This window comes from Aptenodytes forsteri, unplaced genomic scaffold (assembly GCF_000699145.1).
Source record: "Aptenodytes forsteri isolate BGI_AS27 unplaced genomic scaffold, ASM69914v1 Scaffold15, whole genome shotgun sequence".
Taxonomy (NCBI): domain Eukaryota; kingdom Metazoa; phylum Chordata; class Aves; order Sphenisciformes; family Spheniscidae; genus Aptenodytes; species Aptenodytes forsteri.
In genome coordinates this window covers 7,166,500-7,177,073 of record NW_008795129.1, presented here as the reverse complement: position 1 = coordinate 7,177,073, position 10,574 = coordinate 7,166,500, and the positions used below count along the sequence as shown (strand labels likewise).

The following is a 10,574-nucleotide window of genomic DNA, read 5'->3' as shown; positions in this document are numbered from 1 at the left end:
AAAGGCATGGAACCCCTGTTTTTAAAGAAAAAAAGTTTGGAAGGCCCTGGGCAAATACTTGTTGTTTGTTAAAACCCCATTTTAATAGGATATTCTTCAAATATCAAAAAGAAAGTTGAGGAGAGACTCAGAAATATGTGAGTTTACAGTAGGAATGAGTATGTAGAATTTTATCCCTTTGGGAGAGTCTTTCCCATGTTAGTGCTTAGTCATATGGAAAACATCACTTGGGGAGTGTGTATGGCCTTTGTTTTTCCCAGTTTCTACAGTTTGTGTGATGCTTTTAAATAGTGCTGTGCTTAATTGGTAGAGGAGGATTGTTAATAGACTGTCTGCTCAAGCACAATGAGGCTACATGTGTGGGAGCTTTTTATGGGAAAGCTTGTTAAATCGTCTGAGTATGACAGATCAAAGGCCTCTGGAGAACAGACATGTTCTAGTTGTCATTACTGGAAAACCCCAACACATTTCTCTATGTCCCTGCAACTGTATGTAGACATCAGACAGAAAAGTTGTTTTCCTTCAAAATTACTTTAGCTTTACTTGTATTAAAGTGTTCTTGGACATGCTTACCGTGTTCAGATTTTGTATCCTGTCCCCAGCTATGTAGCAGAAGATACTGCCGCAAACTTTTCCCAGAGATCTGCAGATCCATGTTAGAGGCCCTTTCAGCAGTTCATTCTGGTGAAGAGCTCCTTTGCAGCCAAGTAGTAACTGAGGTGAGGAAAAGTGCAAAACTTTTTTTTTTCCTCCTTGTTGCAGGATTATTTTATGCAGAAAACTGTCACTCCCTCTTTTCTAATAGCCTCGCCTCTTAACTAAGATTGCTGAAACTGCTTGCCATCCCAGTATCCTTTAAAGTCTGTTCTTCCTAAGAGCACACCACATGTTCTTCCTGCTTCTTATTATTAGGCATGAGTCCTGGAGGTCACTATCCATCTGGTTTTAGTGTGCTGACCTTGGTGAGAAAGGACCGTTGGCTGCACTCATGACTGCGGAGTATAGGAAGTCCCTTTTTGCCCTACTGTTTCTTCCAGGCAGGTGCACAAACTGTACTGTGAATATTGCTACTAAGTAGAGAGGGACCAGACAAATAAGAAGGGTGTAGAGCTGGAGGCTCTATAGTCACGTAATGGGTACAGCTTGGACAGAAAGAACATGTGCTCCTGCAGTTTGACATAAAGTATAGCATGCAGGATTTCCACCATTCCCAGCAAATTCTATTAAAATGGCAAATTCTGGTCTGAAATAGGAAACTTAAAGGGAAATACCTTTATCATTTTACAAGTAAATATTTCACAAGCATAAATGAACTGCATGTCTAATAAAATTGAGATGTGCAATATCTTATTTGTGGTTTTCTACTAGTGCTTAAGGCTAGATTTAGTAGACTATGTTAGACTCCTTTTATTCTGGTATTTGTGAGCTTCCTTCAAAAATATTTGATTTAAACAAATAATGGTGAAAGTATACCTGTTATGTTAAAGAAGTTCCAAAAGAGATACCGTGTCAAGCCTTGCAGCTTAGCTCTGTGGAAAGTCTGAAGTCCGCCAGCACTGTCAGAAGTCTGATACACTGAATTCATTCTTAACTCATCACCCCCTTAAAATCAGTTCAGGTTGAGAGAATCCAGTAGAGACAAAGCAGACAGTTATGTCTTTTAGAAAGAGGAATGACATACCCTGATCAGTGATTGGGGAAGACGTGCAAATGTTACCAGAGGACTGGTAGCATGTGTGATTGTGGTTACTGGTCCCAAAGCAAAGAACACTTTAACCCTTTGAGCCAACTCAGGGTAAGTAGAAAATGCTACGAAGCCTGCAAACACAGAAGACACAAGTCCAGTTAGTGAAGAGATCTCTACAGACCAAATAAATAAAAAAGGAGTAGGCAGCAAAGAAGTGAGACTAGATTGGCAGCCCATTGGTTGTTGTCCATTTCTGTGCTGCAGACCTAAGGAAAATACTTTTTTCTTGAAACTTTTATTTGGGAGGCAGAGTTCATTCTAAAGATACAGATTCATTAGAGCATGTCCAGATATTGACTTTCTAAGAACTGATAATTTTGCATTAAGGCCATTTTTATGGGAGAAGATGCATTAATCAGATTTTCTTAATACAGGTTCCCTCTAAAGTTCCCCAAACTGTAATAAAATAATGAGTTTTTCACCTTGCAGTCTCTAAAAGACTGTATATGTTTATGCTGGCATGCAGTAGTACAATAATTATCTGAAAGTTGGTAGGTTAAAAGCAGAATTTTTTTATTTGTAACTACGTGCAAACTCGGGTGAGAGTGAATACACACATAAAAGAAGCATATGGGGAGGAAAGGAAAGGAAAGGAGAGGAGGTGCATCCTATCCTGTTTTCTGAACATGTCCAAATTTCTCCGCCGATGGATTTGGCGAGAACTTTAACTGGTTGCCTGAAACACAGGTATCTAAAGATAAACAAGGTGTTGTCTTGGCCTGAATGATTTGTTCTGCCAAAAGACCCTTAGAATACACTTATGAGAAGAAAGGAAAATAATTGACTAAGAATGTGGCCACATGCCACTTCCCCCCATTTTCTGCTCTGTTTCCAAGTTTATTTTTGTAAAAGGGCAATGGCGCACCATGGTGTAAACCCCAGTATCTACTCATGGATCTTATATGTAAATCACAGATACTAACAACATTCAAAGACCATAAGTGAGTTGATGTTTATACGCAGGTGCTAATAGCAAAGAAGTTTTTGGCATTGATCTTTCTTTTCTAATTTCCAGTGTCTGGTAATTTGTTTTTAAATAATAATGTGGTGAGTTGTTCATGTATATGAACTATGCTTTAAATAGTAAGTCTGGCATTAAGTTATGAGACTTAGTAATTTTATGGTTTTTGTCTTCTGTTGTTTGAACTGTTTCATGGACTGTTGTGTTAGTATTTACATCTAATCCATGAGGATTTGACATATACATCTTAAAAACTGAGATTAATAAAAGCTCATTGTTACTGAAACTTTAAGAAAAACATCAAATTGCTGGAAGACTGAAAAAACAACAATAAATGCTTAGAGTGTAATGAGAAAAGATATTTAGCAAACTATAGTACAGGGTACCTGGTAAATAATAGCTTTTATATATCAGTAATCCTTACTTACAGAAGTTAAAAGTGGTTTTGGATCATCTATTATTTGCTTGTTTCAGATAGAACAGTTCTTAGAAAAGTTTCCCATACTTTGCAAGTGTCAGTTTAGAAAGTACTTCTTCCTCTAATAACTTTTTATGAGAAAGAAAGATAGTTAACAGAGAGAGACATATTCCAATCAGGTAGCGATGTTAACTGTTTTGTACCCAGGCAGTCCTAACATTACCTGCAGTTGAAGCCTCTGAGTGACCAACATAGTATACATCCTTCTGCCCAGTTTTATTCATGATGAAGTACAGCTCTGCTGGAATATCGTATTTACCCATTTCATCAAAGCTACAGGGGAGAAACACAAAAAGCTAGCAGGCAATTCGACTATCACAGGGTGAGTTACTGAATGTCAGTTTTCATTGCACCGAGCAGGACCCATTGAAAGACGAGGTTGCACACTTTGTCTGTGTTCTTGCTTGAGTTGGGGAAGGGGGTAGAGAGACGCAGCTGTACTGCCAGGCTGCCTGATGCCTTGGGCTCTCTGCGGAGGAGGTGCCAGTTTCGCCTGTCAGCTGCAGCCCTTGGGGACCTGAATTTAAATATTGCTCTCACCAACATGGGTTACAAAAAATATTTATCTCTCAGTTAAGATCAGTTGTGATAGATCAGGTTTCTAGATTGAGCTGAGCAGTCTCCTCTCTTGTCCACACTTGGGACATGGTATCTGGTGGGAGACTTCAAGGTTACAGATGCCTCCCAGTTTTGGAAGTGTTTTCCCCAAAGAAACCAGCACTGTGTATGGACAAAGGTGACCCGTGTAATTCCAGCTTTGCTTCTGTATGTGCTGATTCCAGAAGGGCCTGTCCAGATCATGTAGCCAAGTCCTTCTTATGACCCCCCTGACATGCCCAGAAGTGGCTGCATCTGGGGAAAAGAATTGGTCTAGTATCCTTAGATGTTGCGTGTCCCAGTAGAAGTCAGATTATATGAAAACCAATAGGGTTCTCATATAATCCAGAAGGGGATTATTTCATGTAACCAGAAGGAGAAAGGTTCTGCATCCCAATATTAACTACCCAAGCTTGCTAGTCCCCTGAAAGTTGCTTTCTTCAGCAGTTCTTTCTCCATGGACTACCTGAACTGCCAGAACTCTTTCTGGCAGGGCTTAAGGGTCTTGTGTTTTAAAGACCAGGTGTCCCCTCGGCTGTTTCCCATCCAGACGTCATAGCCGGCATCTGCGAGGATGAAGCCTAGGCTGTTGTTGGGCAGGTTGGAAATCCAGTGAATAGAATCTCCTAAAGTACCATGGTGTAGCAAGACTGCAGGCTTTTTCCCTGTAAAAGAAGAGGGTTTTCTTATGCTGTAGTAGTAAGTAATGTGTAGTTAAAATTGGGGTGCAGAGCCTGGTTTTGCAGGAGTTTTTAAACCTATATACAGAATTCAGGCCACGTTCCTGACTAGGTGCTCTTGCTGAGATGGAAAGGTGTGGAACATGCCATTGCATGTGCAAAGGGGAAAGATGGGGGACCCATGTAAGAGTAGGCTCTCAGACCTTCCTTACGTCCTGTAACTGTGTCACACCTGTATTTTGGCTGTTCCTCCCAGCGGGAATTCTGAAGACACCAAGAATGTATCCATCCTCCGTAGTAACTTGATATTCCTCACTGGGGTATCCATGATATCTGATAATTTCACTCTGTGGGAAGCCAAAGGAGAGCTTGTTAACATGCACTTACAGCGTAGAGATGAGTGGAGAAGGTGTCTAGAGGCTGCTTCTGGCCAGGAATGTGAAACTAGCCAAGAACATGCCGGGAAGATGCGTGTGATAACATATCGCTGGCTTTTTCTCTACCGCTCTGTGTTGTACTGGTAGGAAGGGACCCAAAAGGGATTCCTGCAGGACAGCACAACCCGTGCCTCTCTCTTTTGGGGATGATCAGATCTATGCTATACCATAGCCACGGAGGCTGGAGGATGCAAACGGCGGGGAGAGCGGTTGAGCTGTGTTTGTGCGATGTGGTTTGGGTATGCTCTTTAATGCTGTACCTCTCAAATTGAAATACCAAGAGCTGCGTTTGCTCAGGTAGAAGCACCTAGTTATACTTGGAGCTTGCCAGACATAGCCCATGTTGCTTAGGTTTTGGCTAGGTAGTAATTGCAGTGGTACCCAAGCACTGCACAGGCTTGTAAGAGCGGCAGGACGACAGAGTTCACCTGCGCAGTAAATGAGACTGTTCCTGGGCCCTGCGGCTTGGTTGTACGTGCTGTCATGTGTCAGGACTGTGCCGGGAGTAGCTTTCCCCCGAGCATCCCAGTGCTCTCCACCACTTTTCCTGGATGCATCTTTGTTCTTTTAGACTTTGGGGATGATGCTGTTACACAGCTCGGATGAAGCCGTCGTGCTTTGGAGGGTAACCAAGCTGAGCGGTGTGGATGTAGGCTGTTCTGTGGTGGTAGCGCAAGGCCCCTGGCCGCAGGGACCATGGCTGGGAAAAAATATTACAGGTCTTGTAAAAAGATGCATCACAAGTCTTCTTCAGACCTGCTTAGGGGGTAGTTGTCTGGTAGTTGACCCCATATTATGGGACAAAGCAGACCTGTACTGAGCGACTAACCTTTGGGAGGTAGCTTGTCCTGCTGTGCAAGGCTGATGCAGCTCATACCTTTCTAGAGAGTAAACATGCGGCAGTATCTGTATAAGACAGTGCCAAAAGAATTGGGGTTTGGGCCATAATGAATCGTTTCTCGCCAAAGTGTGGTTAGGCAAGCCAGGGAGGGTGGGTCTCCTATTACAGACTCACTCACAGCACCACCTATTACATTCTTGCCACTATTGTGAGGAAATCTTTGGTGATTCAGAGCAAGGGGTCTTGGATTACTTTGTGTTGTGCGGATCTGCAGGTTGAAGAAGGGATTCAACCTGCCTTGCCACTCTGCTGAGCAAGCAGGTTGTTACAGAAGGGGAGGGCTTTGCTTCCCTTGAGACTAGAAACCAGGCTTTGCCTCCACCGCAAGGGAATTCTTCTCTCCGGCAGCTCAGACTTTTTGGATAGGAGCATCAAGGTTTCTTCTAGGCCGGTGCTCCCTACCACAATGCTGGAGGGACCCCTCTGAAGGGGTCCTCCTTTTAGCCTCCTGACAGGGACTGATAGTGATGGGGCGGTGGTAGTGGTACTGGGAGAGACAATTTAGGAAGAAAGGGAGAGAAAGTGACGCAACTTACAACGTTCATAAAGCATTCGGGGTTGCGAGTCTTCCTGTACTGGCTTTTGTCTGAATTCAGAGTGGAGGGTGCTGTGAATCCTGCTGAAAAGGCAATTCCTTGGGAGCAGAGCAGCACGAGGAGGCACCACATCTTGGGGCTGTGTGAAAGAGCACATGCCGGGGTGTTTGCTTTAGGAAGAGGGTGCAGTGGAATTCCACATGAAGACCCAGGTGGGGAGTCTCCTGAAGGTTGCCCAAGGTCTGTTCCTCAGGGGGCTGCCAGAATAAGTACCTGTGTGAGGAGGGACTGTCCACAGCTCACGCCATGTAGTGGAGGCCAGGAGTGAGTGAAGGGCTCCAGGAAGATGTGGAACAGACCTGGGGGAATGTGCTTGTATGATATCAGTGCTAGTGTGTGCCATGAATTTGTTCCTTTCTCTCTCATGTATGGTCCTCCCTATTGTAAATCTGTGCCTTGGCCACCTGGAGGAAAGACTGCATTTTCGTGGGATTTTGGGGTTGACTGTTGGTCCCAGGGAAGCTTTTCTGAACAGAAATTGCAGAGTGAATTCTATCTAGTTAGTGCCCTGCTTTTTAGCTGTAGCCACCTTTGTAATCAGCATAGAGGAAACAGGTCATAAAAACAGAGTATATTTTCTGACGTATCACGGGGAAGATTTTTAAGATTTGGAGAGCCTGGAAAGGATAGCCAAGAGATTTGTTCTCTCTGAACTTCTTCATGAGGCAGGGAGTTCTCAATTCTTTTCATTTTTGATTAATTCTGTCATACCCTTTGAGTCACTAGAACATTTGGATTAAACCAAAACTGGGATATGTCCTTGATTTTAGTACTGGCATCCAAACTCACTCTAGTCTATCCACTTTGTAGGTGAACACTTCCATTCTTCTGTCATGTCATGGTTTAACCCCAGACGGCGACTAAGCCCCACACAGCCACTCGCTCACTCCCCCCCAGTGGGATGGGGAAGAGAATCAGAAGAGTAAAAGTGAGAAAACTTGTGAGTTGAGATAAAGACAGTTTAATAGGTAAAGCAAAAGCCATGCACACGCAAGCAAAGCAAAACAAGGAATTAATTCACTGCTTCCCATCGGCAGGCAGGTGTTCAGCCATCTCCAGGAAAGCAGGGCTCCATCACCTGTAATGGTGACTTGGGAAGACAAACACCATCACTCCGAACGTCCCCCCCTTCCTTCTTCTTCCCCCAGCTTTCTATGCTGAGCATGACGTCACATGGTGTGGGATATCCCTTGGGTCAGTTGGGGTCAGCTGTCCCGGCTGTGCCCCCTCCCAACTTCTTGTGCACCCCCAGCCTGCCCGCTGGTGGGGTGGGGTGAGAGGCAGAAAAGGCCTTGACTCTGTGTCAGCACTGCTCAGCAGTAACTAAAACATCCCTGTGTTATCAACACTGTTTCCAGCACAAATCCAAAACACAGCCCCATACTAGCCGCTGTGAAGAAAATTAACTTTATCCCAGCCAAAACCAGCACATGTCAATAGAACAGAAATCCTCCCACCTGTGTGCTCTGGAAGCAACAGTTTTACAGTTGATACTCCACTGCTTCCTGCTGTTTTATTCAGTTCAAATAGAAGTAAAACATGTTTCTCTCTTTCTGCATGTGGAAACATCATTTGGGAACGAAACTGAAAAGTTCAGCTTAAGTCCAGTTTGTTTTTGTACTAATGGGTGAGGCAATGGGGTAGCTAGATTGTTTCCCTTTTTAGGGTATACTTTTTTCTATGTACTATGTTGTCACCTGACTTAGCTGGCATGTTTTAAGGCACTTCCAGACGAATTCTTTGTAAATCAGAGAGAGTGTGCCAATTAAGTCCAAGGTTTGGCACGCGCTGTCTCATTAATTTCAGTGGCAAAGTCTTGACTGTAGGAGCCTTGAACAGCCACCTACTCTTTTTATCTAATGAAACAACACCGAAGAGCAGCATTTACCATGGCAAACTGGAATTAATGGGAATATTTAATTAAAAAAAAAAAAGTAGAGGAAGAGACCACTTGAAAGATACATTCAAAAGGCCATTTCTGGAGACTTCTGATATTCAGTGAAAATAAGCTTTAAACCTTCTAGAAATTAATCAATGTACTCTTGAGAGAGTCATAATATTTTTTTCACATACACTGTAAATGAGACAGAAAGGCACCGGGGCAATTAATGTGGCTAGCGGGTACCAGAATCTCCTGTTTAACTTACAAGGAAAGCTTAAATGCATTTGAAACTGTGGAAACAAAATGTCCAATTTATGCACGTGCTTTCAGTACCAGGATTTTCATGCATCCCCAGTTACATCCTTAGAAAAAAACCCAACACAAGTAGAACAAAATGAAACCATCAGTTACTCCTTTTTCCCATTGGCACAGGTCAGAATTCTTCCTCTCCTCAACTTTAGGAAACATGCACTTTGATGCATAAAAACAGCCTTGCAGATCAGAAAGGATGCAGGCTGTCTAGTCTGACAAGCAACTACACAAAAGCAAGACTGCACATCCTTATGGAGACAGGCAACAGAGGAAGAGACCATGAACACATTTGTACAGGCAACTTACCTCTGCTTTGACTGCCTTGCTTGTGCCTTCTGCCGCAGTTCCTAGCCTGTCTCCACTGGCAGACTGATTCACTGGCAGAAACCTGCACCGATAAAAGGAAATAAAAATTCACTTACAAGTAGCAGTAGAGTGCTGTGTGATGTCTGCGCATATAAGAGAGCATGTTTAAGTGCTGATTGGACAGAATTTAAGGAGTGGAGTTGTTTTATGATAAACAGCACTGTTGCATGACATTCTGAAAGACCAAATTGCACCATGGAGCAGGAGAGGTAAAGAGGCGTCTAACCTGTGGTTAGGATATTTAGCAGGAACCTGGGGGATCCTTGTCACCTGAGGCTGTGACAGATCTCGATCTGTACTGCTGCCTGTGTTGGGGAATGCTGTGACCACATTATTTTGGGATAAAGAGGAGGAACAGTTCAGTTTTTCTCAACACTTTCTACCTAAGAACATGGTCCCTGCTGCTGTGGTTTGTACAGAAGCTGGCGTGGTCACTGGTTCCACATCTGTGGCTTGTTTTCTGAACTGCTGTTTGCAGATTGACTGGGGCAATTCTTCGTTAGGTAATCCTAGAATAAAAATACAAGTGAATTGAAAGGTGTGTATTTAGCACCATGCACACGTTCCTACATCTGTTGTTCAGTGAACACCACAACACGCAATGACCAGTTTGCTCTGAATTAGCCTACTCCTGTAGGGATTCTCAAGTATTGAATTAAGTTTGAAAATACCATGTAAACTTTGTCTCAGAGAGGATGCTAACAAGATTTATTGCTTCTTCCAAGTGATTTCCATGAACTCTGTGAAAACATAGTATCTTTGGAGCCTCTGCCTAACCACTGAATTGGTTGTAGTCAGCCCAAGGGCTCAGTCCTCACTGAAATTGTCCTGGTGCAGCAAATTCTTTGGAATGTGGGTGTTAATCATCTGTTGTCTTGTGTGGGCTAAACAGAGTGAAGTAAGTCTTTGTTAGTAAACAGAACCTGAGAGTAACCACAAAAACAATTCTGCTTTATAAAGTAGTGTGCTGTCTGTGGAAAGACCAAAAAAGTGATTTCTCAATGAAAAACATCAGAGCTTGTCAAGTCTGACATCCCTGCTTAGTGAGAGATACAGAAGACCTTTCTCTGCCATATTCCCAGCTAACACCATGTTACATTTTTTTTGTTTTACAGAATTGTCAGCCTGCAATGATCTGCAAGATTTTACCTAGTTTCACCTCATGCCAGCATATGGGATATATGATATTGTTTCTGATATTGTTAGTAAGAATCGAGTGAAGAGCAAAAGATAGGTAAACCCACCTGAATAAGGGAAAGAGGCAATGGAAATAACGCATATAAAAAGAGCATAGGAAACACAAAACCTAAAAGGTATACAGAAACTTCCCAGGACGTGTTGCTATGTTGTCCTTACTTAGAGAACCATGCCAGCTGAGATAGAAAGTATCCTGTTTTGAAAATGCTATAGCAAAATTTTGATGCCCAGGTGGTCTAGCCTACAGCTGGACATAACATGAGATGCCCAAGTATGTCTTAACCCCCAGTATCAGCCAACTCTCTTTCAGGTACCCCCTGGTTATCCTCTGCCTCTGTACATCCCTGATGATCCACAGGCTTAGAGGGAGAGGACAAAGGGGAATACTTGTGTTCCTTTCTCCTTTGCAAACCCTGTAAA

At 43.1% G+C, this 10,574-nt stretch overlaps 1 protein-coding gene across 1 annotated transcript in view; it reads right to left on the bottom strand.

Moving 5' to 3' along the window:
• The window catches only part of LOC103897649 (lysosomal acid lipase/cholesteryl ester hydrolase), a 31,463-nt gene extending 22,488 nt beyond the window's left edge, over positions 1 to 8,975 (bottom strand). The window contains exons 1-7 of the mRNA XM_009277747.1: positions 8,898 to 8,975; positions 6,338 to 6,476; positions 4,696 to 4,810; positions 4,250 to 4,448; positions 3,350 to 3,459; positions 1,682 to 1,818; positions 574 to 714 (exon numbers count right to left, since the gene is read on the bottom strand). Coding sequence (XP_009276022.1) covers positions 574 to 714; positions 1,682 to 1,818; positions 3,350 to 3,459; positions 4,250 to 4,448; positions 4,696 to 4,810; positions 6,338 to 6,469 — 834 coding nt within the window. The 5' untranslated portion in view covers positions 6,470 to 6,476; positions 8,898 to 8,975. The remainder of the gene's footprint in view (positions 1 to 573; positions 715 to 1,681; positions 1,819 to 3,349; positions 3,460 to 4,249; positions 4,449 to 4,695; positions 4,811 to 6,337; positions 6,477 to 8,897) is intronic.
• Between the last annotated feature and the right edge of the window lie 1,599 nt (positions 8,976 to 10,574).